General features: G+C 43.2%; 4 protein-coding genes across 11 annotated transcripts; 2 read left to right on the top strand and 2 right to left on the bottom strand.

The window, feature by feature from the left end:
- The first annotated feature begins 1,580 nt into the window (after nucleotides 1–1,580).
- Nucleotides 1,581–4,737, top strand: LOC123995304 (peptidyl-prolyl cis-trans isomerase FKBP3-like). Of its 2 annotated transcripts, XR_006831804.1 has the most exons (8): nucleotides 1,581–1,777; nucleotides 2,224–2,325; nucleotides 2,443–2,541; nucleotides 2,722–2,857; nucleotides 3,048–3,115; nucleotides 3,286–3,383; nucleotides 3,687–3,792; nucleotides 4,582–4,737. XR_006831804.1 is itself a non-coding variant. In XM_046298828.1 (7 exons), the coding sequence occupies exons 1-7, from the start codon at nucleotides 1,673–1,675 to the stop codon at nucleotides 3,739–3,741; spliced, it is 663 nt and encodes a 220-aa protein (XP_046154784.1). In that variant the 5' UTR covers nucleotides 1,581–1,672; the 3' UTR covers nucleotides 3,742–4,737. The 2 variants fall into 2 exon arrangements, 1 of the variants encoding a protein (XP_046154784.1); XM_046298828.1 differs by having other exon boundaries at nucleotides 3,687–4,737.
- A 1,652-nt stretch (nucleotides 4,738–6,389) lies between these two features.
- LOC123995305 (ubiquitin-like protein FUBI) lies at nucleotides 6,390–9,459 on the bottom strand. Its single transcript, XM_046298829.1, has 5 exons — nucleotides 9,380–9,459; nucleotides 8,727–8,808; nucleotides 8,405–8,549; nucleotides 6,755–6,810; nucleotides 6,390–6,589 (listed from the first exon to the last, which is right to left on the bottom strand). The coding sequence occupies exons 2-5, from the start codon at nucleotides 8,799–8,801 to the stop codon at nucleotides 6,464–6,466; spliced, it is 402 nt and encodes a 133-aa protein (XP_046154785.1). The 5' UTR covers nucleotides 8,802–8,808; nucleotides 9,380–9,459; the 3' UTR covers nucleotides 6,390–6,463.
- Nucleotides 9,460–9,769: 310 nt separating this feature from the next.
- On the bottom strand, nucleotides 9,770–19,422 carry LOC123995303 (pre-mRNA-processing factor 39-like). The gene is made up of 15 exons (XM_046298827.1): nucleotides 19,264–19,422; nucleotides 18,117–18,250; nucleotides 17,342–17,908; nucleotides 16,746–16,871; nucleotides 16,409–16,527; nucleotides 16,047–16,214; nucleotides 14,640–14,820; nucleotides 13,998–14,105; nucleotides 13,527–13,691; nucleotides 12,937–13,063; nucleotides 12,446–12,714; nucleotides 12,106–12,290; nucleotides 11,418–11,492; nucleotides 11,139–11,253; nucleotides 9,770–10,340 (listed from the first exon to the last, which is right to left on the bottom strand). Exons 1-15 carry the CDS (start codon nucleotides 19,274–19,276, stop codon nucleotides 10,248–10,250), a joined length of 2,445 nt encoding a protein of 814 aa, XP_046154783.1. The 5' UTR covers nucleotides 19,277–19,422; the 3' UTR covers nucleotides 9,770–10,247.
- A 2,971-nt stretch (nucleotides 19,423–22,393) lies between these two features.
- Nucleotides 22,394–25,524, top strand: LOC123995302 (ADP-ribosylation factor 6-like). Of its 7 annotated transcripts, none has more exons than XM_046298825.1 (3): nucleotides 22,394–22,659; nucleotides 22,832–22,917; nucleotides 23,606–25,524. In XM_046298825.1, the coding sequence occupies exon 3, from the start codon at nucleotides 23,630–23,632 to the stop codon at nucleotides 24,155–24,157; it is 528 nt and encodes a 175-aa protein (XP_046154781.1). In that variant the 5' UTR covers nucleotides 22,394–22,659; nucleotides 22,832–22,917; nucleotides 23,606–23,629; the 3' UTR covers nucleotides 24,158–25,524. The 7 variants fall into 7 exon arrangements, with proteins under 7 accessions (XP_046154781.1, XP_046154776.1, XP_046154782.1 ...); XM_046298822.1 differs by having other exon boundaries at nucleotides 22,398–22,659; nucleotides 23,602–25,524; XM_046298824.1 differs by having other exon boundaries at nucleotides 22,398–22,659; nucleotides 22,811–22,917; nucleotides 23,602–25,524.
- Nucleotides 25,525–27,870: the final 2,346 nt, after the last annotated feature.

The raw sequence follows: 27,870 nt of genomic DNA, 5'->3' as shown, positions 1-27,870 counted from the left end.
TAAACAATAGTGCAGGTATTCATTGCATGAAGACACAATCAATAGGGGAGCTTTTTGAGGTGGATGTCTCATGTCTTCACTGTTCTTTCGTGTGCTGTTCTGGACCTGTTAGTTGTTTAGCACCCCCTAGTTGCAGTTGAATTTAAGCAGCCTATGATTTACCTGCTTGTGTCATGTGACAGGAAGCAGTTTCAGAAGGGAAGCAATGTGTAAGATGTGCAAGTGTGACAGAGTAGTTACAATCCTTCAACATCCTTATTTATAAGCTTTGTATGACGCAATGTCTGAGTCACCCCTCATCCCCACTCCAGCTATGGTCTTGACCCAGAAGACTTGCGTCCCCCCTCCTCCACCAGGCAAGTTCGGGGAAGTAGAACTCTACAAAGCAAGAGTGGAAGCATCCACTGGCTAAAGTTGGCTAGCTATTTCCAGACATAAATTAGAGAACACCTCACTCTGACAATTTTACTCGCCCTATCAGAGCTCGTTAGGCAGTTTTCATGTTATCCAGAGCGTTAGTGACTGTAACTGTACAGCTGGCAACAATTTAATGACGTTTTTTTTAACCGACGTTCACATATTCAACCGGTGTTGAGTATTCGTAAATCCATCAATTATTCTGCGCTCTGGCAAACAGACGAGAGTGCTCTGAAATCGGAGTCCTTTGAGAACTCACAACCACTACACCACTTAGCTAAGAATGACCTGAATAATTAAGAAAATACATGTTGGGTAATTAGTTATATTATAGTTACGTTACTGCCTGGCAAGTTCGATGTATTAGTAGCCAACTAACTAACATACTACTGTAATTCTATGCAGTTCGTAAGGATAATGTAGCTAACAAATTGTCAGCCAACATAACGTAACTTATTTGAAATGTCATAACTTAATTAAATTGCTCAACATTTGTCATAATTAGTTAAAGCAATATTTTACGTCATTTACTTCAAATCTGAAAACGTTGTGAAGCCACGCCCATTTTCTGCAGAATTTCATTTATGGGCCCTAAAAGCACGGAAATCGTGTCCCCCTGCTTTTATACTTCGGAATTTGGCGAATTTAGTACGTCATTGTGGAACTTTTGGCATACTAACTCTATCCATACTATGACCAATACGCACACCATATACTCAATTTACGTTGAGTGGAAAAACATAGTAAGAGAAGTACCAAAACACTGATATAAGGGAGGCACATGCAAGCAGATGAGGAAATTTGGCTAGGGTGGAAGAAATTAGAAATGTTTAAAAAAATGGAAGGTAAGTCAGGAGGAGGCCAGATCTGGTGGACCATTCTAGTAGATTAGGGGGCAGATAGACATATGAATGACAGGCACATCTCCGATATAAAGTGTATATTTCTCAAAGTTATGTCGTTACCAGTACACTCGTAACAACCTAAGTATTACGAAACTTATATTCGATCAAATAAGCCACACCTAGCAAATAAATCATTACATTTTTTTTTGTTAACCAAATTCGACACTGTCATTGACCTCCATACAAGAACTTCTCACTTGATGAGAAAAAACGCCACCTGTTGGAGAAGATCGATTTTGGGCCCAGCTCTCCCCTTCCTCTCTGACCAATGCAAGGAAAAACGGTAAAGGCATCACGCCTCCCCAATCCTTACATAGCGGAGGTGAAAGTTCAGCAGTGCGCCTTGTAAAATGGCGGCTGAATTGACCAGAGAGTGGAGCGATGAACAGCTAAAAAGTGATGATCTACCCAAAAAAGACATTATTAAGTTCATTCAGGACAATGCTGCCCATTCGGTATGTTTTATGTTTGATCCATCCATCCATTGGTGTGACAGCGCTCACTGAAATGCCATTGCTTACTTTTAGAGCGCACGCATGGTGAGATCAGTTTACCTCCGCATTGGCGAACCGCTTCCAATTTAGCTTGACGCTAGCTTGTTAGCCTAGCATGTAGTAGTTCAGCGTTGTATGCAGGTCTTTACTAGCTAGTATCATTCATTGTGCTTATCATGCCGTGTCAAGTTCACATGGATAATGCTAAATATTTTAAGTAAAACGTTTTCCAGCCTTTGGGCCTATGTGAAGTATATATTTTTGTGGCAACGGGGAGGCAGCTACGCATGAAAGTGTTTGTTGCCAGATTTGGAAAATAATGCAGGTGCACAAAATTACTTAAGTTGTCATTCATTCCGTTCATGGCAAAACTACTCTCTTCTGACGTAGTGACTTCTCTCTTCCAGTTTCTTGCAGAACACAAGCTGATGGGAAATATCAAGAATGTTGCAAAAACGGCAAAGAAGGAACAACTAATTATTGCATACAACGATTTGTTTGAGAGCAAGGTAGGGTGGACCACATGAATGGATTCAATGTGATAGCTATTTGCAAAAGCTAATGACACAAGGTTTCAAATTTAAATAATGAATACCTGTAATGTATTTTGTTTGTCCAACCAACAGAGATTTTTAGGTTCAGAACCCATTGAAGATGTGACGGAGCATGTGAAAAATGTGAAGATCGACGACAAGCCCAAAGAAGTTGTGGAAGTCGTTGATGAGGTATGTACACAACCCATGTTTGAAAAATGTTTGATTAAGCACTTTCCACTGAAATGGGCATCAGGATAAAAGTCCTGTATTTTGCATTTAAGTTTAACTAGTCTACAATTTACTGCTCCACTATATTCAGTTTGTCAGAATTGTACTGTCTAATGGTCACTTATGTATTGCAATTCCCAGGGTCCTCCTAAGTTCTTCAAGTCTGTGCTGAAGAAAGGTGACAAGACTAACTTCCCTAAGAAGGGAGACAATGTGAGCTGTTGGTACACTGGCTCCCTGGTTGATGGCACAGTGTTCGACACCAACATCCCTGCAAGTATGTTTTCTTCTCATACTTCTGTCGCACTCACTCAAACGCATGCATTCTCTTACTATCTCTGATGCACAACTTCATCCTCTTGGTCTCTCTCGCACACACATATTGTCACTGTCACTTTATCTCAATGACCATTCTCTCAGTAATACCAATAGTGATTCTACTGTTTCCTCTGTCCTCCCCTCTGCAGCTGCCAGAAAGAAGAAACAGAGCAAGCCACTGAGCTTCAAAGTTGGCCTGGGCCGGGTCATCAAAGGGGTAAGACATAGAGATACTGTATTATATTAGTAACATATTGATTTATATGGCTAAAGGTGCTCTTTCATCAATTTAGCAATAATTCTGATTTCCTTTTGGGTTTTGAAGAATCCAAGTTAAATGGAAAGCAACAGTTTTCACTGTCTTATGAGAAATGGTTGTTTCCACAGTGGGATGAAGGTATCTTAACGATGAGCAAAGGCGAGACAGCCAAACTGGAGATTGAACCAGAATGGGCCTACGGGAAGAAAGGACTTCCTGATTCAAAGTATCCTTTACATTTTAACATCATGTGAACCATGAGCTAATTTTTAATTAGGAGATGGCAGAAAGTGACCCCTCCTGGCTTTAATGGTATGTTTTACACCACCAATGGTGGTCAGGTAGATTGCCAAGCCTCAGCATAGTCGTCTCCTGTACAATGGCTCTAGCATAGCCTTGTTGGTACTCATTGAATTTGAGCCAGATTTATAACTACTTACTCTTAGTTGTAACACTTAAATGAATGTCTCTCATTGAATCGATATGCAAACGTTTCCTGTGTGCTTCCCTTTAACTCTCCCACCACCAGAATCCCACCAAACGCAAAGCTGATCTTCGAGGTCGAGCTGGTGGCCGTCGATTAATGGCAGAAACCTACCCAGCATGCCCTTCTCTCCGTGGACGGGGAAAACATGGTAGTCACTAGATGGCTATGCTCGAAAGGACAGAAGTGTTTGTAACATTGAAGGAGTCTGTGATACGTCTTAATTTACATTTAATGGGATGCTTTGGGATTTTGGCAATAAGGCCATTTATCTACTTCCCCAGACTCAGATTAACTTTTGGAGACCCTTTTTTTGTTTTTGTCAGTGTCCAGTATGAAGGAAGTTAAATATAGCAGTGGCTCGAGAAACTAACTAGTTTTGGCACAATGACTGGCATTCTATGGGCATCTACTAGAATGTGTTTTAACATTAGTTAGCATTGGCTCATGAAACTACATAACTTTCATTTATTTTTTTTATTTCACCTTTAACTAGGTAGGCTAGTTGAGAACAAGTTCTCATTTGCAACTGCGACCTGGCCAAGATAAAGCAAAGCAGTTCGACACAACAGCGTTAGACATGGCATAAACAAACATTCAATCAATAATACAGTAGAAAAATCTATATACAGCATGTGCAAATGAGGTAGGATAAGAGGTAAGGCAATAAATAGGCCATGGTGGCAAAGTAATTACAATATAGCAATTAAACACTGGAATGGTAGGATGACTGGACACTGAGTCATAAAAGTGGTATCTACCAGTTCATCTGATTCATTGCCAGAATCCCAAAGTAACCCTTAAGGTTAGTCTGGTTATTTTGTCTTTTTCTGCTTAAGTCGAGTCCTTTTATCATTGTTTTGGCATATTGTCTGAAGCAGGAACAGACCAGGGTTATTTGTGGTGAGTTGAGAAGGTGCCATGCTTCTGTCCTTTCCAGCATGGCAAGATGGTGATGACCGGACAATACTGTACAGATGGGGCATCCTGCCTGACAGTTACACACCGCAGAGGAAAGCCTTCCTGTTTATTCTTGTTCTTTTGCATGAATGTCCTTTTTTAAAGATTAATAAACCAATTTTGGAGACTAAATTGACACGTACATCAGGTCTTGTTTATTGGGTGCTTTCAGTGTGCTTGAATGGTCTAGAAAACTGGGCAGTAGTGAATGGTTTGGAAGTAAGTTCCTGCTCTTGAAATCAGACATGCATGTCTGTTCTAATCAGAACCAGTCCTCCCAGCCATCTAAAAGGTGTTCTAATTACCCACCTGAAGGTGTGTAGTACATCACAAACTGCACCGGTTGTGTTGAACCAGCCCAGTTCATGTATACTTAAACTTTAGACAGCTGTCAGAACTTTTAATATACGGTGTTGGTATTACCAGATTTGACCACATCCCTTATTAATTTCCAAACGCCATTAGACAACCTTTAAGTCGGTTCCACTTCCATTTCTTTCCCTTCAAATCAAGGGCCAACTTAGTACAAAATGGCTGCATTTAGACATTTTGTTCCACCAATTGGTCTTTACCAATCACAGATCTTTTTCAGAGCTGATCTACATTGGTCAAAATACCAGTTAGTGAAAACATGAATTGGGCTGCCTGTCAACGCAGCCGAGGTGAGTGCCATTATCGGATAGTCGAATAAAAAAACATGAGCTGGCACACAGATAATTATTTTATGTAGAGGTGCTGACTAACGGCGAATAGGCTATAAAAAATAGTCGCGCACTCCAGAAACTCCCACTGATTTATTGGGTAAATCAATGTTTCGGCATTACTGCCTTCTTCGGGGAAATGTCATGAATGCTTGAACCAGGTTATGTAGACACCAGTGCAACCAATGATAAGTGAGGGGTGCGTCATAAAGTTAATTAGAATGAATTGAGTGAAACTGTTCTCTGAACACAGAAAATTAAAGCGATCCTGAAAAAGCACTGGCATAATCAGACTAAAAAAATCGCACACCTTTTCAAGGAACCCCCACTGCTGGTCTATAAGTGGTCGCAATATTGGACATAGCTTGGTGAGATCTGACATGCCCCCTGAGCCACTCTTGACACCCATTCCAAACGGAAATTACAAATGTGGCTCATGCGCAATGCAATAGCACTATAAAAACAACCTTCTTCAGACACCCACATACAGGTCGGAAAATCCATTAGGATTATCATCTCATGCAAGACCAAGGGTGAAATCTCATCACCTGTTCATGTTACACAGGGTGAACATTACAGTTTAACCTGAGAAATAGGAAACAAATGTGAAACTGAATTAAACAATGGTGACGCTAATATTATGTACAATATTCAATGTTTCCACATAACCTAATATATTCAACATGCCATTTTCCACATAACCTAATATATTCAACATGCCATAAACTATTGTTTTACAGCTTCACTCATTACTAATTAACTTAATGACACACCCCTCACTATTGTCATTGGTTGCACAAATTGTCTACATAACCTGGTTCAAGTATTCAAGACATTACCCTGAAGGCAGTGATGCTGAAACATTGGTGATTGACCCAATTTATATATGGAGTGTGTGACTATTTATAGCCATTATCAGGTAGAACAGAAAACCATCCGAACTGCAGACTCAAAAACAGATTCAAAAACCCCTGAACAAGAATGTATCAAATAATTTGTCTATGTTGTCCAAACAATAGTTTCTAATAGGCATTTTAATAATATCATTTACTTAACTCAAATTCATAAACACCCAAGACATGAGATCTTTATTTAGTCCAAGGCAAATCTTTATTCTGTACAGGAGGAAAACCTTTCAGCGTTCTCTTGAAGGGAGGGTTCTTAGGAGTTGGCGTTGGGGCCCTTCTTCTTGCCGAAGGTGGGCACAACATTGACGAAGCGCCTGTTGTACTGGATGCGACGCTTGGCACGACCAGTCTTCTTCTTCTTCTTCTCCTGCTTGTCAACCTGGAAAGATAGAGGGACAGTGCTATGGTCCATACTATGCAGAAATACATTATTTAGCAGACACTAATCCAGGCACTATAATGAGTTTGAAACAACTGATACAAAACCAACTACCATAGTGTCATAAAGAGTAGGTTTAAAAAATATCAGAAAATATCTGCTGACCTTGGGTGTCTGTCCCCGCACTTTACCGGCACGGGCCAGGGAGCCGTGGACCTTTCCTGGTGGGGAGAGAAAGCAAAGAGATTATCCCAAGTGAACATACAGCAATGGAAATGACAATAAGAGACCTTCACAGAGCATTCATTAGTTAACTGCTGATCTTGAATGGAGTTGTACAGTGCAGTGTTACATTACAGCCTTATTCTAAAATGTATAACCCCCCCAACAAATCTACAAACAATACCCCATAATGACAAAGCAACAACAGATTTTCAAAAATGTTTGCCAATGTATTAAAAATAAAAACAATTTAATATCACATTTACTTAAGTATTCAGACCCTTTACTCAGTACTTTGTTGAAGCAACTTTGGCAGCGATTATAGCCTCGATTCTTCTTGGGTATGACGATACAAGCTTGGCACACCTGTATTTCGGGAGTTTCTCCCATTCTTCTCTGCAGATCCTCTCAAGAACTGTCAGGTTGGATGGGAAGCGTCGCTGCACAGCTATTTTCAGGTCTCTCCAGAGATATTCAATCGGGTTCAAGTCCGGGCCCCTCAAGGACATTCAGAGACTTGTCCTGAAGCCACTCCTGCGTTGTCTTGGCTGTGTGCTTAGGGTCATTGTCCTGTTGGAAGGTGAACCTTTGTCCCAGTCTGAGGTCCTGAGCGCTCTGGAACAGGTCTTCATCAAGGATCTCTCTGCACTTCACTCTGTCCAGCTTTCCCTCAATCCTGACTAGTCTTCCAGTCCCTGCCGCTGTAAAACATCTCAGCGTGATGTAGCCACCACCATTTTTCACCGTAGGTATGGTGCCAGGTTTCCTCCAGACGTGACACTTGGCATTCAGACCAAAGAGTTCAATCTTGGTGTCATCAGACCAGCTAATATTGCTTCTCATGGTGAGTCCTTAGGTACCTTTTGGCAAACTCCAAGCAGGCTGTCCTTTGCTAAGGAGTGGCTTCCGCCTGGCCACTCTACCATAAAGGCCTGATTGGTGGAGTGTTGCAGAGATAGTTGACCTTCTGGAAGATTCTGCCATCTCCACAGAGTAACTCTGGAGCTTTGTCAGTGTGACCATCAGGTTCTTGGTCACCTCCCTGACCAACACCCTTCTCCCCCGAATGCTCAGTTTGGCCGAGCTGACAGCTCTAGGAAGTGTCTGTATATTTATGTAAATTAGGCATGTTTTTATTATTTTAAAATGTCTAAAAACCAGTTTTTGCTCTGTCATTATAGGGTACTGTGTGTAGAAAGAGGAAACATTTATTTAATCCATTTTAGAATAAGGCTGTGACATAAAAAATATGAAAAAGGTCAAGGGTTCCAACCCTATTTCTTTCAAAAATCCAATCCTCTCATAGCTGTGATTTTATTCAATGGAGGAAGGATACATTTTCAAAGTATTCAAATCAGGACACATATTGAGATCATGTACAGGACTTCATAGACCATTGTAGCAAGCTGTATTTGATTCTCCATCATTTTAGTCTTATCCAAAGCCACTTACAAGAGCAATTAGGGCTACGTGCCTTGCTCAAGGGCACGTCGGCAGATTTCACTTAGACAGCTTAGGGATTTGAACCAGCAACCTTTTGGTTACTGGCCCAGTGCTCTTAACCGCTAGGATACCTGCTGCCCGAGTACTGACCTCCCAGAAGTCGGCCAGCCACTTCCAAGGTGCAGTACTCAGAGATGCCACAGTCCACCAGAGAGGAGGAGTCCTCCAAGGGGGAACTGTCCAGCAATAGTACCTGGTCCTCCACTAGGAGACCCTCCAGAGTCTGGACATGGAGCTGAAACAACCCAGCAGACACACTCACTGGTTTGCTCCAGACATGGATACATCCAAACAATTTACATGCATGTGACAAATCCAGACAATGTAACAAGACCAGGTGGAACTGTAGACTCAAGACAGTACACCAACTACACCACAATGATCATTGCTTTATCCAAGCTTAGCCTCTCACCTTTATTTCTCTGACGGTCTCCTGTCCGGTCACCTCAAGGGTGTGAGTGTTCTGGGCACGCAAGAAGAGCTGCATCTTGATGCTGTGGATAGGAAGAGATGGTTTGTTAGCTTTTAGTATGAGAACAGTTGGCAGCAAACTGGGTGTCATTGGTCCACATGTGACTTGAATCCGCTCTAAAAAAAAGCAACTACGACTGCGCTAGGGATGACTACGCATTGACATATTGCCTGCCTAGGTGGCACATCTGTTAGATACCAATAGAAATAAGCAATTTAGGAACCAATAACTACCACTTCATTGCAAAGACAGAGCATAGCTGTAAGGTTTGGAAGTTGACGAGCTAGCTAAAGTTGTATTTAGACATACCTATGCAGGCAATATATTTGCAAATCAGCAACACGAGGATGTATTATAGTTACGACCTTAACGAATAGCTACACATCCATGGACGTTTGATTAGCTAGTCAGCTACATAACTAAACGTGCTAGCCACATGGTGCACGCGGTTCCGTAAAAACGATATATTTGCTAAATAGAAGGCAATATAAAAAAATAATTATTCGTCGTGGTTGGTGAAGTACTTATTCCGAGCTTATAGTCTCGAATGGGTATAATATGCTATATTTTAAATACATTTGCACAGGCCTTACCTCGGTTGATGCTAGCAGTTCAACACTATGCAAAAAAAGGGCTTTCGGAGCGTAGGCGGTGCGCATGTGTCAACGTGTGATGTAGATAATGAGGACACTACCATAAAAATCATATGAATAAAATAGACTTTCCTATGATTTTGTATACAAATATCATTGTCAATGTTTGCCTGTCATACAGAAACATGTAATAATATGATACATCCTGCTGTTTCAACAGAATCAGCTTTTTAGCTCTGGGCCACATCTTATACCGCGCCATGAATATCTACATGATTGGTTACATATGAACTCTTCAATATGTTCCGGTTTGGTTTAATTTAGCCGCAATTGCGGTGACGTTAATATGGTACAAATATGGGTTAATTCAGGGAATAACAAAACATGAAATATGATATTCATCTCTTTATTATGAAATAAACAAACATTTCCATTCATTTCTGTCTTTGTCCCAGGAAACAAAAACCTTCATCTTAAAAATCTCACATTTTAGGAAAGCAAAGAAGAGGCTCAGGGAGGAGCATAGCTGGTACCACTACCTCCATACAAATATATAATCTGTATCAAACATAACTAGATTCCCCCCACTGAGATATTGAAGAGGAACCAAATTATGCAGTCAATCAAAAAATTGAAATCATTGCTTTTTCAACTGAGAAAATTGATATGAAGTCAGCAACAACACAAGCGCAAGCAACACAACAAGCAGCCGGCCAATGAATGAATGACAATGGTGATGACAGTAAATGTGCCAATCTAATGGCCAATTGAAACAAATTCCGTCACACAGGAGGCGAGGGCTAGCTGAGATGAGCAATTGGGCTGGGTAGAAAGATGCTTCCTCTAATCTCCCTTTGTCTGCAAGACCTTATGTGGGTGGAGGGGGGTAGTACTGGTTATACTGCTGGGAATACTGGTTGTACTGTCCCCAGGAGTTCTGTCCCCAGTTGTTGTACTGTTGCTGTAGAAGGAAAGCAAAAGAAAGACAGGATTAGTTGGCATTCCTGCAAATACTTAGAAACATCTCATTCTAGCGTTAGGTGATGAAGAGAATAGTGCAACACTATCACAGCCTATACTGTTGACACCAGGCAGGATGGTGCCATGGACTCCTTCTGCTTAAGGCAAATCCTGACTCTGCCATCAAACTGACCCAACAGGAACCGGGATTCATGGGACGAGGCAATGGTTTTCCATTCCTCAAATGTCCTTGTTTTTAGCTGATAGGAGTGGAACCCGGTGGGGACGTCTGCTTGCTGCAATAGCCCATTCGTGGAGAGGATCGATGAGTTGTGCGTTCAGATGCCGTTCTGCACACCACTGTTGTACTGCTCCATTATTTGCCTGTTTGTGGCCTGCCTGCTAGCTTGCACGATTCATGCCATTCTCCTTCGACCTCGCTCATCAACAAGCTGTTTTCTCCCACAGGACTGCTGCTGACGGGAAGGTTTTCACAGGAAACCCTTGACACGTGTGTGAAAAGCCCAGGAGGCCGGCCTTTTTCGGATTTACTGGAACAGGGGCGCTTGGCACTGACAATCATACCACGCTCAGTTGCTTAGGTCACCCGTTTTGCCCATTTAAAATCGAACAGTAACTGAATGCCTTGATGCCTTGATGCTTTATATAGCAAGCCATGACCACATGACTGTCTGCCGGAACGAACCATTTTCATGAACGGGGTGGTGTACCTAATAAACTGGGTATATCGCTCACTGCAACATTAATTGGGTGTAAAACAGTAGGTCATAGGACTCACCTGGTACCAGTTGTAGTTGTAGGCAGAGTTGTTACCCTGCACATCTCCCTGCATCATGTGCCCTGAGCCTGAGTGCTCGTCTGTACGCTGTCTCTTCGATTCGGTTTCCTGTGAGCTGCAGGGACAAAGGAACAGGTTCAGGTCAATCAAGAGCACCCAAATAACCAATTCAAGCAATGGTGATTCACAACCTGCTATGAAGTGTCCTACCAATCCTATTGTTTTGTACTCAATGACGTCAATGTTAAGCTGAGGGAAGTAAACAAACTGAAATCTAACCCATTCTCTGCTTTCCTCTTTGCCGACTCGTTCTCTTTCAGAAGCTTCTGGTGTTCATCGTACGCAGTCACTAACCTGTGAGGGTTAAAAATAATACATGGTTGAGATTAAAATGACTCACGATGCAGAAATCGCTCTGCCATTTCCTGGTTGCAAGAATTCTAGTTCACCTCATTTCAGTTTGTGACAAAACAAGTATAGTGTAGACTAGGGGTTTCAAACTCATTCCATGATGGCCTAGTGTCTGCAGGTTTGTTTTTTCCCTTTCAATTAAGACCTAGACAACCAGGTGAAGGTAGTTCCTTACGAATTAGTGATTCAGACGCTGCCCTCCGTGGAATGAGTTTGATGCGTGGCGTAGAGAATCATCGCACTATCCAAAACCGCTGTGAAATATCTTTTCCATAACCAAAAAGAAAGTTTTCAGCTGGTGTACTAAACCGAAAGTAACGACACAAAAACGTAATGGGAAGCATAGCAAGTGCAACAGATCTACCGCTTATTAAACTTGCTTTCAATGAGAATGACAGATCTATAAATCACAGGTCAATGTGAATTTGGTTGGGTCGCCCAGAAAAGTGCATATTGTAGCTCCAAGTGGAAAGGGCAGTCTTTCAGACTCATTTGAACACTGGTCATGAAACATTCATTCATTGTATTTGAAAGTAGGTACTGCAGGTGAACTGACTTGTTGATGTCGCTGCCAAAGTCCTGGAGGAACTCAACCTTGCGCTGAGAGAAGGTGAGACGGGAGTCGAGGGGCAGCGGGCTGCTCAGGGCACGGTCGAAGCAGGCCAAGATCTCCGCTTCGTTCTGCTGCACGTCCCCACTGTACTCCAATTCCAGCAGGTTCAGATACAGTTTAGCACTGGCCTGGGAGAGGCGCACACACAAAGCAGATTAATGATGAACTCAAATGGTTTCTCCAAATCAAACTCCCTTCGGGCACCATGCGTCTCAATAACACATCTCAATATCAAGATCCTGTACCAAGTGACTCCATTCCTCATCTAGTTTTGTGCTCTTACCTGGTCCTTGTCTATGGCGTCCAGCAGCACCTTGCGGGCCTTGGCGAGGCTTCTCTGCACCTTCAGCAGCTGCCGGGCCAGCTTCACGGCGTAGAACGACGTCTCACTGGTGTTCTTCCCCGTCGCAATCGCATCCCTCAGCAGGGCCTCCGCCTCCTCCAGGTTGCCGTGGCGCCGCTCCAGGCTGACCCGCCGCAGACGCACCATAGCTAGGGCTGGTACCGTAGCCTCCAGAGCCTTCAGGATACGGCGCGCCTCCGCTATGTTCCCTGCAAGGAAACAAATTACAGAATCTCAGTTCCACTTCTGGGTTGAATGTTTCTAACTAGTTTTGTAGACAGAGGCTACCAATCCTTTTGAACATGTATTACGTGATTGGCTCAGCCTCATATTAATGTACCTGTTTGTAAATCACTTCGGACAAGAGCATCTGCTAAAGGTCTAATGACATGTGAATGTGATGTCAAGAGGGATCTAGAAACACCACTCACCCTGTTGCTCCTCGAACGCAGCCCACAGCAGGTGAATGTTGGGCTTCTTGGTCAGGTGGATGGTACACGCCTTCTTGTACACATGTCTTACTCCATCAATGCTGTAGCCTTCTATATATTTTGCATACTTCAGAGAAGCAAGAGAGGAGGGTTGGAGGAATAGGGGGACGGGGTGGATGGAAAGAAGGTGGGGAGAGAAGACGAGGAGGGGGTGGGGACGACAACATTTTAAACACCCATTTCCAGTTTACTCAACCAGTGAATTTCTTCATTGACAAGATCGTGTTTTTAGAAATGTTCTTTGTAAACCCATCAGCACCTTCATGGAACCAATAAGATAAGTTTCTGTAAGGTAGTGGGAGACGGAGAAGATGCAACGTAGTAGTTGGCAAATGCTGGAGTCAAATCTTGTGTGGCAAAGCTGGCCATCCCCTAATACAACAGATACAGTGAGTCACAGATCAACGATACACGCAAAGAAGAGATGTGCAGGACGATTTACTGTTGTCAGAAAGTGATGAAATCGTTGATAGGGGAAGTGCGGGGGGGTTCATTATTTTTGAAGTGTCAACGGTTAAGGGTTAGGTTACCTTTGTCCAGAAGTCCTCGTAAAGAGCACAGGCGATGAGGCAGCGTTCGAACAGAACAACCACACGTTCGGGAGTGCCGTTTTCGATCTCATAGTCCAGGTACTCCTTCCAATTGCTGAGCTGGGTCTTCTCCAGGGCTTTGACATGGAAGTAGGGGCGTTTTATCTACAGGGGGAGAGGAGAAACAGAGCATTCAAAACGGTGCAAGGACAAAAAAATAACCACTTTGGAGAATTAGGGATAGTTCACCCCAAAATCAACAGTTGTCCGATATTTTTTTTACATCCTGTTCCATCTACTTTGTAGACATCTGGAGTCCTCAATCCCAAATAAACGGGAAAGTGGCACCATCCCATTCAATTTCAACCCAGCTTGACAAAAGCCCACTTTAGAGGTATGTGAACTATTCCTTTTAGCAATATGAAATATAATTGGATGATATTCTGATCATTAAAAAGTGTCAGTACTCACCCCTTCCTCGAAGGCCCAGCGTTTGCTGACCTCCTGCTCGTTTTGGTTGAACACCTCCTGGCGTGACTCGATCACCTTGTGTCGCATGTTCTCAATCTCCGTCACTCTCTACACAGAACACAAGACACTCAATGTTAACCTTCTCACTTCACTTTAAAACAATCTCGTAACAATCTCATTCTCCACTGATGTGCAAACTGCATGTCCAGCTGCCAAGATTATTTACATCACCATGAGGCCGAGAGAGCCAGAGACTAGCAGGGGCCCTGCCTGTCGAAGGCGAGGGGGCCGACCCAGGGACCGAGGCCCGACCCGGGGCAGGGTATGTACCGTATACACCCTGCCTGTAGGCCAGCCCTGGTGCTGGGGACTGGAAAGGACGAGGGGTCACTCGACTTGGCCTGCCGGCCCACGATCCATCCATTCCTGACCCACTTTAAGTCGAGTCCCTGACTGGATGAAGCCAACTTGAATCCCCCACGTACTCATTGGCTTGGCTGCTGACGGAAAGACACCTCTTCAAACCTGCACAGATTTGTGTTTCTCTCCAAGGATGATGATGAGGCGAGGGCCTCTTTCCTAACTCTCTGGCATGTTGTGGCATATCAACCCCTCCTCGAGGGTGAGGAGGTGGGGTCGTACCTTTGCAGGATCTGGAAGGTCTTCGGTGCCTGGCGGGAGCTCGTCGGCAGGTGTCGTTTCCTCTCCTTCGCCATTGGCTGCAGCTGCTACGTTGGCTTTGGCTAGCTCCACTCTCAGTTGGACAAACTCCTCCTCTGACAAGAAGTGTTTGGGGTTGTTGTTCTGCACATGCTCTTTGAACCTGCGAAGAGACATTCAATACATCACAAAACTACCAGAAAAGTCCAAATCAAATCAAATTGTATTTGTCACATGCTTCTTAAACATGAGTAGACGAACAGTGAAAGGTTTACTTACGGACTCTTACCAACAATGTAGATAGAAAAATATTAAAAATAACAAGGAATAAATACACAATGAGTAACGATAACTTGGTTATATACACACAGGGTACCATTAGAGTCAATATGCAGGGGTAGGTCACTGAAGTAGATATATACATATAGGTAGAGGTAAAGTGACTAGGCAACAGGATACATAAACAGTAAAAGCAGAGTATGTGATGAGTCGAAATAGTTAGTGCATAAAGGGTCAATGCAGATATCCAAATACCCACCCGGGCTAACTATTCGGCATTCTTATGGCTTGGGGATAGAAGCGGTTCAGAATCCTGCCATGCGGTAACGGAGAGAAAAGTCTATGACCTGGGTTGCTCAGGCTGAATTTTTTTACAGCCTTCCTTTAACACCGCCTGGTATAGAGGTCCTGGATGGCAGGGAACTCGGCCCCAGTCATGTACTGGGCCGTACGGACTACCCTCTGTAGCACCCTGCCATCGAAAGCTAAGCAGTTGCCATAGCATGCCCGAAAGTGAGTGTGGCTGACAAGTGTACAACTATTGCCAGTGTTAAGTATTTGATTTCTCTTAGCTACCCACTACTCGATATGTTGACCATAGCAGAAATAGAATGAATAGAACGGACGTCCCCATTCAAGTCAATGATGGCATAATGGGTGGACTGGCAGCCATTTTGAGAGTACCATTGACAGAAAGTAAAAGCAGGTATACCCTTAAATCTAAGTCAGTACTTTCTGAGATCCTTGGGACCGCCCTATCCATAACATTTTAAAATGTCAACTTCAATAGCGGGGGTCACAAGGATGCAGAGTTTGCATAGACCCTTCAATCTGTGCTGTGACTGGTTGAGTCAACTCAACTGACGTTAAAACAAATACAGTCCATGAGCCAGATTAGTTAGCATCATTATACATTTCCATGACAATCCAGCATCAGTAGAGAGCATCCCAAATGACCATGGAAATTATTGCATCAGAACACCAGGCAGCCGTGAGTTTACAAATTGAATTGCCAGGGTTAGTGTCTCCAAGCACTTTGTATTAATTCTATAACCATAACCCTCATGGATGATTTATCAAAACCCATTGTGAATGAGCTGACCCTCGTACCTCTGGAGGTGCTGTGAGTAGAGCTGGGTGGGGATGCCCAGGATACGGTCGTAGATGGCCGTGACGTTAGCCAGTTTCTCCTGCTCCATCTCCCAGTTGATGTAGGCCTCCCATAGACGGTCAGAGCGGAAGTCTGTCCCTGCTGCCAACACAGCATGCTCATACGCACTGTGGGAAAGAACATAAACTACATGATTAACAATGTCCTATGACCTGAAAAGATCATGGAATAAATACAATGTCAAGACATGTCGTTTTGATTGTTGAAGTGTCACCATGCACAAAGCTTTTACAGGAGTGTGTGTTGAGGTAAGTGAGATTCAGTCTCTCACTTTTCAGTGACGACAAGCATCTTTACTCACGCTCTAATGCGTCCTGGTGTCTCTGGGTCTTCATGGTCAGCGTTGTCCTTGATGAAGGACATGTAGTGAAGCCACAGATCCACACTGAGGGGGATGGCCTGCACACCTCGCCGGTACACCTGGGGACAGGAGACAAAAGGACATTGGTGAATGAGAGACTGAAAAGCCAATGACTGCCACAGCAAGGACCCAAAAAGTAGAGAGAACAAAGCAGACAGAACAAACTAACCCTGGCAAGTCCTTTCAGATCAACACAGCGGATAGGTAGAGACGTCCATTTACACTATTGACAACATCAGCCCATCTGCGGCAAAAGACATGCTCATTTCACACTTACCTCCTCTGCCACCTGCACATTGCCATGCTTCTTCTCAGTGTCAGCAAACTTCTTCCAGTAGCCGTAGCAGTAGGGGTAGTGCAGGAAAAACGCATCAAACGCCTTTCTCACAACACCGAGATGATTCTGAGGAAAACATATCAATTATAACTTGCTTCCTGCCAGACAATTTTTATCAATGTGACTTTAACCAAATCAAGCCACAATGTTGTTCCGGGAGAGCTACTCTCCTGTTGCATCCATGCTATCTGCGATCCGTAGGACATCCCTACCACATTGAAGTTGAAAGGTGAAAGGGTTAGGTAAGGGTTAAAGTTAGGGTTTAGGGTAGGGACATCCCAAGGAGTCTTTGATAACACTGACTACACCAGCTGATTTTTTAGAATCGGATGTGACGGATTAAGGTTGGAGAAGAAGAAAAACAGCAGCTCTCCAGGAACAGTGTTGGAGCCCTGATCTAAACCCTTTAATCAATCAGGTTTAGTCACATTGAGATTTTAAAATGTAGTTTTCAATACAGAAGACTATGAGAGCAGATTACACCTATTCACGATACAAGGGTCCACATAAAAATTCCAGGACTTCTCCACGCTCACCTCTTGCTCCACATATTGCAGCAGGTAGACCCAACCATTGAAGTCTTCAGGGTTCTCCTCACACCCTTTAGCCAGCTTCTCGTATTCAGCAGGAATGAGGGGCTCTGTGGGGACAGCTGGTTCCTCAGCTGGTACCTCAACAGGTTCCCCCTGCTCAGTCATCTCTTTGGATTCTTCCAGCTCCATGTTAGCTGGGCTTCCATCTTCTGCAACCATTGGTGGCTGGGCTTGGGCTGGATCTTGTTGCTGTTCTACAGCCTCTGACATCTTCTCACCCTGCATTAGAGACTCTGTGGCATCCTCTTGGTTGTTCTGTCCATCCTTGCTTTCTTCTTCTGACGAAGCTTCCATTTGGTTCTGTTGTTCTACCTGGGGAGAACAAAACTGATCATCTGAATCCTCCTCTTGGAAGAGCTTGGCACTCGCTAGCTGGAAGTGCTGCACTGCTTGTTCAACTGATCCCAGATCAGACTGATGGTCCTGGTGCTGCTTGATTACCTCCGGTGATGACTGATCTGACTCAGAGTCAGTGTCATGGATAACTGTGGTGAGGTTGTCAGGGGGAACCTGGTAGAAAGAGAAGTAGACAAAGGGCACTGCTTGAAACAACAATCTTATTTAAAGTTGAAAGCATTGTGGTTTACTCAGACTGCAAGCAAAAAAACATGACATTGGCTATGTGGTGTTTAGAGTAATGATGACAGGGCATTGTCTTTGATTACGTTTAGAGGCATTTCTCAATTTCCCAGAGCAAACCTGTATTTTCACCACTGACCTGGTCCATGGTCCATTCAGCAGGGTGCGTGAGGACAGGCAGATCTGGGAGGAAGCCATCTCCGTTGCCCTCCATGGCTGGGGAGTCCCCACTCTCAGAGCTGTCTGTGTCCAACATCCCTGTCATGGGCTCGTCTGAAAGATGCAGGTTTGGAAAGGGACACAGGTTGCACATCAATCAACACAACATCAAAAAGGGTTGAGGGTAATTATTAGCTTTGGCTTACAGTAAAGTGTTTTAGAATCGGGAGTGGATCCAGACTATATTGACATAACTGGGTTATTGTGGGTTCTTTGGTCATATCTACTAATGCACGAAAAAAATCCTTACCAACCAAGGTTTGACATTCAATAAAATCTGTATGGCTGATACAAATGTGCCCACATATCCAGCTATGGCTAGATAGGTAACGTTAAGCTAAATGTATTTATCATACGTGCTCCAGATATGAACCTAAACCATTCAAATCTAACTCAACTGGGATTATTCAAATAACCTTGAGCCAAAGAAACCTCACTCTGACCGCATCTGTTGACTTGTTAAGAGATACACGGAGCAGTGAGTTGTATAGCATGCTAGCTAGCTGACTACAGGTGCGCATACTGGTGATAGTAGCACGTTATGTATCTAGTTAATCAACATTTAATCCGGTCAATCAACTAGTTAGCTAGTTATTTCAGTAGCTATCTAGTTAGACAATTTTTTGCAATAGTTAGCTCGAGCTTTTGGTCATCATTCAAGAACGGCACACAGTTGTCAAATTGGTTTAGCCACCTACTGCAGTCAGCATTTAACTAGCTAGCTACATCATTGGTCAGTACACACTCAATGACGTTAGCTAGCTAGCGTAGTTAGATGTTTGAATTACCAAACTAGATACACTCTGTAAGTATCCTCGAAAATAAAACTTTAGTAACGTTGCTGCGTGTTGTGATAAAGATTGTAACTAGGGATAGGCGACAGTTTCATTCTAATCCCAAATAATGGTCTTTTAAAGTTTAGGCTTCAACCTTGCCTCGGTTTGGGCCTAGTTAGCTAGCTAGCCAGACCGCGCAAGTCCACCATCTTCACGTCGTTACAGCAACCGAACTTGTAAATTCGCAAAAGTAAATACAACATTTGCGCAAAGAGGTTTGCGAAAACTTACCAGTATCTTCCATGGAAATTAGATGAGACAAATGCGTATTTCAGATACTTCAAACGAATCTAACCAACAACATGTAGCCGCGTTTCTACTCTCATTCTCCAGCGACAACTTCGAGGAAAGGCACAGTAGACGCACATGCGTACTGTAGTGTCATGCGGGTGGGTGGGTCCACTACAACGTAACCAAGAATGGTATAAACTTGGTTCGAGCCCTGAATGCCGATTGGCTGAAAGCTGTGGTATATTTAAGCAATAAGGCCCGAGGAAGTGTGGTATATGGACAATATACCACTGCTAAGGGCTGTTTTTAAGCACAACGCAATGCGGAGTGCCTGGACACAGCCCTTAGCCTTGGTATATTGGCCACATCCCACAAACCCCCCGAGGTGCCTTATTGCTTAAATATACCATGGCTTACCAACATAATATATTGGTTACCGACATAATTCGAGCAGTAAATATACATGTTTTGTTATACCCATGGTATACAATCTGATATACCACAGCTGTCAGCCAATCAGCATTAGGGCTCAAACCACCAGTTTATTACAGACTGTATACCATAGGTATGACAAAACATGTGTCCAGGCACTCCGCATTGCATTGTGTCGTGCATAAGAACAGCCTTTAGCCGTGGTATATTGGCCATATACCACACCCCCTCTGGCCTTATTTCTTAAATATATCCAGCTACTTGTGTCTGTCTGTAATGAATCCAACAACTGTAGCCAGTAGAGGCTGCAGTCACTGATTTACACAAAAGGTGAAAGTTACCATTGCCATTCAGAATAAGAGGATAGGAGAATAACATTCCTGTAAATAGTTTGACACTATTTTACATCATCATTTAGCATTGAATTTAACAATGAAGTGTAGAATAATGTAAATGTAGGCAACATATAAATCCATCAATAGCCTATGTGTGATTGGAAGCATTTTGTCTGGCTGCATCACCACCTGGTATGACAGCTGCACCGCCCTCAAATGAATGGCTCTCCAGAGGGTGGTGCGGTCAGCCCAACGCATCACTAGGGGCATGCTGCCTGCCTTCCAGGACATTTACAGCACTCAGTGTCAAAGGAAGGACAAGAAAAGCATCAAGGACCTCAGCCACCCGAGTCACGGTCTGTTCACTCTTCTACCACCTAGCAGACAGAGAAGGTACAGGTGCATCAAAGCCGGGACCGAAAGACTGAAAAACAGCTTCTATCTCCAGACCATCAGCCTGTTGAACAGCCATCACACAATCTCCTGTAGTAAGAGACAAAGATAGACTCCCTCACCCAAAACAGATACACAAGCTCTCTCACACACACACACACACACACACACAAGCAGACCCCTGTACTCACATATGCAGTCATACACACGCATACGCCCATACTCACAAACACACACACACAGTCATTATAGAGACATTAAACACTGGACCATTTCTTTATATTGTTCTTCACACTGTAAACCACTGTACATTTACAATATGTTTTTACAGTAAGAAAAATAGTACTAAAGCAAAATGACAGCATGAAAAGTTTTACTGTGTATACTGTATTTTTCACATACCTCATTCCAATATATTACATTTTTGTTACACTGTTTATACACATTGCATATTTAAATACTGCATTCTTGACATAGCTTACTGTAATATATACATATATCTGCTGCTGTACATAGCATTCTTAGTATATATTTTTGGTGTATATATGCATGTATATATGCAAGGATATTGTTTGTGGACTTTAGCTGTAGAGAGGGTCATCGGCTGCCATCTTCTCTCCATCGAGGTCCTGCACAACTCCAGGACAAGGAAGCGTGCAGGAAAGATCACTGCCGGCCCATCCCACACCAGTCACCCCCTCCTCCAAAAATTCCCCTCTGGCAGGCGGTTCAGGTCACTCATGACCAAAACCTCCCGCCACCTGAAAAGTTTCTTCCCCCGGGCTATACTTCAATTGCACTCTGTTAATCTCTCTGCATTTAGGATAGGATAAGTAATCCTTCTCACCCCCCCCCTTTAAGATTTAGATGCACTATTGTAAAGTGACTGTTCTACTGGATGTCATAAGGTGAATGCACCAATTTGTAAGTCGCTCTGGATAAGAGCGTCTGCTAAATGACTTAAATGTAAATGTAGATATATTCATACCACAGGTATGGCACCTTAATTGGGGGGGATGGGCTCATGGTAATGGCCATCCTCCCCTCAGCAGCCTCCACTGATTCATACTGATACTGTACATTTGTACATCCACTGTATACCCACTGTATACTGTATACCCACTGTATATTTGTATATATACCCACTGTATATTTGTATATCTGCAAATTCTTATAGCACTATGCTCACTCTAGCTAGCTGTTTATAATGTATGTAAACTTTGTTTAACCTCCGCTGTCTGTATTCTGTCTCGTAATCTATCACTAGCAGCACCATATCACTAAGTACAATTCTGAGTACGTGTGTGTGAATGTACTTGGTGAATAAAATGGATTCAGACTCTGATCATGATTTTAAAAAAAATCTAAAGGCTTTATGAACCAAATACTAAATGTATCTCATATCCACAAGTTGTCTGTTTGTACTGTAATGTTGAGAAAATTCTAATTCACAGGAGGCTGGTGAGGGGAGGATGGCTAATAATGGCTGGAATGGAGTGAACGGAATCGTTTTAAATACATGGAACCATGTGTTTAATGTGCTTGATACCATTCCATTCCTGCCATTACCAGGAGCCCATCCTCCCCAATTAAGGTGCCACCAGCCGCCCGTGATATATATGGCATATTATTGTGCTTATTGTTGCCTAAATATTGATGCTGTTGCAAAAGGAAGAGCTCAAATACAGCATTTTTAAAAAGTTTACAGATGGAAAAATTACCTGCATTCTCTCAATCTGGGCATTGCAAATTCTCACGTTACAGCCAATGAACAATCACGACGTCATTTAATGAGCAGACGATGAAAATGACGTAAACAATAGGGAGATCAGTTTCTCGATGTATAAAACACAGAAACAGAGAATCACAAGACAAATCTAAAACGTGTTGTTTTCTATCATTAAACACGAGATATTCCTTGATAATACCAAAGAAACTACAGCATTTTTTAAATTTATTTTCGAGACAGACAAAACGCGGAGCGACACAGAGCTGAAATGGCGTCCATTTCAACTATCATATGATCGGTTTGCTGCTGAGTCTCTCCGTGTGCGCATGCCAAATGGCGTAGTGCATCTGTGCATGAGCAATCGAGAGGAAGTGGCGGGTGATCTGGGTCCGCACCTTTTCCGGTAACACAGCACTGCCAACGCTGTAACTGAACGACTGTAGAGAGGTAGATAGGCAAGAGCAGGGATAACTAACCTGGGGGACCGGGGGGTTGCCGCAGTTGCAGGTACCTATCACATATTCCAACGTGGCTCTTTTTGTGAAATCTTTTGATTTATATTACGCGCTATTTTCAGCCTAGAATAATGCGCTTTAGACAGAACGGTAGCCGATTAAAGTTGTGCTCTGTCTGTCTGACACCCCTCCCTTTTCTGAAGCGCTCCGCTCCTGTGTTGTAGGGAGAGAGGAAGAGCTGAAAGTCGGAGGAATCAATGACCTTTTGAGCATTCTAGACCTGGATGTCCTGGCGAAGATACGACCGGGGGTGATCTTATCTGTCTCTGTTACAATGAACTACTGAATATAATCGTTATTTTGAATCCGCCGATTGGAATAAGGACAAGTGGACAGCCGGCAGACAAGGAGGAAGTCGGATTTACCACGGGCTTTTGAGAGGGCCTAATTTCATAAACGCAACTATTAGGCTGTATATATTTTTGTATTTCTCTCTCTACATTATTAAAAACACAAAGGTAGGCCTACGCACCGGGAACTGAAATTGGGATTTAAAGATGACGGTGCGCTAATCATTTTAATCAAAGATAAAGTGTTTGAATCGGAGTGTTGTAGATTATGAAAATATTTCCTCTCCCGTGCACTGAGACGCCCAATTTTCGAGCACTTCAATTTCCCTTTGAATCCTCTCGAATAGGCTAGCACCCAGCTATTTTTGACAGCTGTTAGTGTAACGGGATATTTGTATCTTTCAGTGGATCATTTTCCATAGATTGACCGTCGTTCTAGACACAAGTGAAACGTGATCTGGAACTCACTTTTGTAACTGCTACCTTAATTTATATTTGTCAATTCACCACTGATAGACTGTCACGTGGATTTATGCTGTCGGGCAACCTGCTACAGCATTAGAAACAAAAATCTGTTTTATTTTTAAGAACCATTGCTGCTCTCTTGAAATCATAGGGAAGTAATTTACTTTTTTTCCCCCAAGGAAGTAATATTTATGCACAGCCTACAAGATGGGGAAAATGCTCTCGAAGATCTTTGGCAACAAGGAGATGAGGATATTGATGCTTGGACTTGATGCTGCTGGCAAGACCACCATCCTCTACAAACTGAAGCTGGGCCAGTCTGTCACCACCATCCCAACAGTCGGCTTCAACGTCGAGACAGTCACCTACAAGAACGTGAAGTTCAACGTGTGGGACGTGGGGGGCCAGGACAAGATCCGGCCGCTGTGGAGGCACTACTACACTGGCACTCAGGGCCTCATCTTTGTGGTGGACTGCGCCGACAGGGACCGGATAGACGAGGCCCGCCAGGAGCTCCACCGGATCATCAATGACCGGGAGATGCGGGATGCCATCATCCTGATCTTTGCCAATAAGCAGGACCTGCCTGACGCCATGAAGCCCCACGAGATCCAGGAGAAGCTGGGCCTGACCCGGATCAGAGATAGGAATTGGTACGTTCAGCCCTCGTGTGCTTCCACTGGTGATGGACTATACGAGGGTCTCACCTGGCTCACCTCAAATTACAAATCTTAATGTTCATCACTTCTATGCTCAGCCTGGACTGTTTAGTTACAATAACAAGCAAAAAAGCAAAAAGAGAAGAAGTGAAATGAACAACAGATGGGGAAAAAATGACAACCTGAGGCAATGAATGAATAACATGACTTCTCAGATGAGTAGGCCTATATAAAAGAGAAGTTTGATTATAATCCTCCATTTTTTTTTGATAATGGTGAATGTTGCCCCTATAACCCATGTTTTTTATAAACAAAATGCAATTATTTTTGGCTGGCTTTTCTTTCTTTTTTTTGTTCACTTTGACTCTAGTATACTGAACTCAGTTTAATCACTCAATAATTCACAAAATATTATTTTCAGAAGCCCTGAAGGATGCAGATGAAATGTTTTTTTTCTCTTGTATGATATATTTCTGCGGTGGCAGGGTTCAGGGTTAGGGTGTGCTATTTTTTTGTCCCTCAGTTATAGATACATTACAGACAGCCTTCTATTCAGTATTCTCATGACCCAATTTCCACCCAAAGGATGGGAAAGGCCAATGCCCCTGTGTGGACGTTACCCGCTCATATCTGCGCCGGAAACCAAGGGACAGATTCAGCATATCAGTTCTCATGGTTCCAAACTGCCACCATGGTTTTTAAGGAGTTAAGAATATGTATTACAGACATGTAAGGACCTCATGAAGAAGTACTGTTTTCACTTTTGATTGATTGTACAAAATGGTTGAGATGATTGAGGAAAATGTGTTTAGTACTTAATTCCTTAAACAGTGATTCCATCCCATGTTTGCTAGGGAGGTTTTCTGAGAAGACACCATGGACACTGCGACATGGATGGATATCATTGTATTTTTGTTCTGTTTCGGGTCAGAATCTGTTACCACTGATCTCTTTTTGCCTCTAATCTTCTAAGAGCTTCCATTTCCAGTTGAGTATTTGTATTTCCGGCTGCCTTTTGGGAAGCCCTGAGTTACAGGTGCACCAACAGAAAGACAAGACAGTGTGGTGGAAAGCACCCTCATAGCTAAGTCTTCACTAGGGGTGGGAATGACTACCCTATCCACAAGGGGGTGGGGGGAAACACAATACTATAGGGCCCCTTGACTAAAAGTGCTCACTGACTCTTTCTGACTGACTCTTGGGCCCAAGTAAGCAAGTGTTTACTTTCCAATCCAACACCACTTCCATGGTGCTCTGCTCTCCAGTAAATGGGGCCTCCTGCTCAGTTCGTTTAATCCATTCACATCAGTTGTACAGCTCTTCATGCAGTCAGACAAGACTACATGTTCTGTTCATAACTTATAGGTATGAAAATGCTTTGTTTAATTATTTTTGTTCCATTTGCTATGCTGATGAAATAATAAAAATATGTATCCAGATCAACATGGAAGTGGAGCTTTTTCAATATAAAATCTGCAACATTTCACATTATCACTGAGCATGTACTTGCCTAAAGGATTTAAAATGTCACGAAAGAGGAAGTGAAATTTGGCCGTTTATAAGAGTTAGAAGGGGGGGAAAAGTTGATGTGTGAACTGTGAAGTCAGTGTATTTCCGTTGTGCTCGTGAGTCACCGGCTGTGAATAAGTGATGATAAGATCTCTGGTTTCGGGGTAGTGATTGGTAGGTAGCTTAGGTCCAACTTTCCAGGCCTACCTCAAGACTGTATTTCTTAGTCCATCATTAGAATACTGTACTAGGAGTCTCTGCTGTATTCAACCCAAAGTGCTTTTTGGACATTTAGGGACGTGTTCTTTTGTGAACAAATGGCCACAGTTGAAAGACATCGACTATGAAACTGACTGACACTTGTGTACATAGCGAATAGATAATCTGATTGATGTGGGTCATTCAAACTAGGCTTTGTCCTCAAGAACAAACAACTCAGTGTGTTTGAGTATGTACGTTGACCTGTATAACTATATAGATCCACAGATTTAAATAATACATAAGGCAAGAGGGGGGGAAGTCAGTCACATTTTATCATTCTCATAGTTGCTCAAAGTAAGTTACTGTATTGGCAAATCTGTTGGCAAGTGTACTGTAATGCATTTCAGTTCACACCAATGAGAACTTGCTTGGCGACTGGGCTGGAGAGTGATGTCATCCTTCATGCTTGTGTGACCTGTATAGGGAATAGGGTGTCAACCACACAAAAGGCCCCAACCAGCCTGGCTGGCAGCTCGTCCTGATCTAGTATCAGTTATTCTTATTCTTCTTGTGTTACTTTTTATTATTACTTTATGTTTTAGTCTACTTGGTAAATATTTTCTTCTTGAACTGCACAGTTCGTTAAGGGCTTTTAAGTAAGCATTTCACAAAGTCTACACTTGTATTCGGCTCATGTGGCAAATAAAGTTTGATTTGATTTGAGTTTACCTGCTCCTTAACCTTAACCATTAGAGTGGGGGACTGCAAAACTGATCTTAGATCAGTGTCTATGGGCAAGTTAATCTTTTGACAGATGGAGAGGCAGGGTGAATTATTGGTGTGACATCAGCGACTGAAATCAGAAAATGCTAGAAGAAGACAGAGGGAAGATCTCAATTGCATATTCCTCGTGTCGGCTCTCCTCGTCTCCATCTGAAAACCCATTGGACGAGAAAGCCAGAGGTCCCCACTCTGATGACCTACTCCAATGGGTTTTGAGAAGGAGACGAGGAGTATGAAATTGTGATTCTCCCATGCACGTCAGTGTGATTGTTGTTTGGGGTGTGGCCTGGCCGTCCACGAATGCTAAGACAGCCAGCCAGCCAAGTGTGACGCTTCACTTTTACTTTTAGATGAGGTTCAGTGTGACCTTTCTGATAAAGAAAAAAACAAGGAGCGGTTTAGGGTATTGGATATATTTGTAGTATTCTACTCTACAGTTTGTGGCAGTTTGTATTACCCACTCAAATTAATCAGGCAGCAAGTGCCCACCGTTGAGTCTGTGAAGGAATGTCAGTCCTGCTCTTGTCTCTCACTCCCTTCCCTGATTAAATGGAAGCATGGCTGCAGTGTTTGCTGTGTTGTTTGTTCTGCGTCTGTTGGTTTGGAGTTTGACCTGGGTGTCGCTGTGTTGAAAGGATTGAGTGACTCAGGTTGTCTCGACCAAGGACGTGTAGTTCAAGTCCACACCAGGGAGATCAAATGCAGCCACCTGCTGTCTCGTCCAAATCAACCTGCTTTCACCGCTGATGCTTTTGCAACTGTCTGTAGGCTTAACTGCATTGTAGAAAGAAAAAAGTCAAACTTCCCCCTGCTGTCCCTCTCTCGCTAGCTGAATGGCGAATGTTTGAATAAGCAGCGTCTCCATTTGTCCGGTATGCACACGAGATCCCAGAATACACGGTGAGGGGAGTTGAACTCTGGCTGCGTCACAGTCGACTGTTGTGGCTTACTCTCCTTGTATCCTCTCCTTCTCTACCATCTTTCATCTTCAATTATCTGACAACATATGAGATGCGAAAGCACCGTGTTGGTATTTGCTTTTACCAGTCCACTTCTCTCCAAATTAGTTCAGACGAAAGAGAGGACCCAAGGACAGGAAGCCATTTTAGACTGTTGAGGCTCAGCCCTATAGTGTTTGATTAGAGAGGCTCAGAAGCACACGTGTCAGAGGCTTTTCTACAGCTGTCACTGCACTCTGTGCCGGATGTACAATAGACAGTAGCTAACATCCTCTGCTGCCTGTCTCACCTGTGGCTACATGTTAAAGAGTTTGTGTTCTGCAGTGTTCAGTAAAGC

This window comes from Oncorhynchus gorbuscha, linkage group LG14, assembly GCF_021184085.1.
Source record: "Oncorhynchus gorbuscha isolate QuinsamMale2020 ecotype Even-year linkage group LG14, OgorEven_v1.0, whole genome shotgun sequence".
Taxonomy (NCBI): Eukaryota; Metazoa; Chordata; class Actinopteri; order Salmoniformes; family Salmonidae; genus Oncorhynchus; species Oncorhynchus gorbuscha.
This window is presented reverse-complemented; position numbering and strand designations above follow the sequence as displayed.

What these genes read in the sequence shown, in the direction of transcription:
- LOC123995304 (XM_046298828.1), top strand. Translation starts at nt 1,673, where the DNA reads ATGGCGGCTGAATTGACCAGAGAGTGGAGCGATGAACAGCTAAAAAGT. An exon ending in CGACACCAACATCCCTGCAA is followed by an intron (nt 2,858 to 3,047) that starts GTATGTTTTCTT and finishes TCCCCTCTGCAG; the next exon opens with CTGCCAGAAAGAAGAAACAG. An exon ending in TGGGCCGGGTCATCAAAGGG is followed by an intron (nt 3,116 to 3,285) that starts GTAAGACATAGA and finishes TTGTTTCCACAG; the next exon opens with TGGGATGAAGGTATCTTAAC.
- LOC123995302 (XM_046298825.1), top strand. Translation starts at nt 23,630, where the DNA reads ATGGGGAAAATGCTCTCGAAGATCTTTGGCAACAAGGAGATGAGGATA.
- LOC123995303 (XM_046298827.1), bottom strand. An exon ending in CTGAATGGACCATGGACCAG is followed by an intron (nt 17,909 to 18,116) that starts GTCAGTGGTGAA and finishes TCTTTCTACCAG; the next exon opens with GTTCCCCCTGACAACCTCAC. An exon ending in ACACCAGGACGCATTAGAGC is followed by an intron (nt 16,215 to 16,408) that starts GTGAGTAAAGAT and finishes TCTTTCCCACAG; the next exon opens with TGCGTATGAGCATGCTGTGT.
- LOC123995305 (XM_046298829.1), bottom strand. Translation starts at nt 8,801, where the DNA reads ATGCAGCTCTTCTTGCGTGCCCAGAACACTCACACCCTTGAGGTGACC. An exon ending in AGACCGTCAGAGAAATAAAG is followed by an intron (nt 8,550 to 8,726) that starts GTGAGAGGCTAA and finishes GGGTTGTTTCAG; the next exon opens with CTCCATGTCCAGACTCTGGA. An exon ending in TGCGGGGACAGACACCCAAG is followed by an intron (nt 6,590 to 6,754) that starts GTCAGCAGATAT and finishes CTATCTTTCCAG; the next exon opens with GTTGACAAGCAGGAGAAGAA.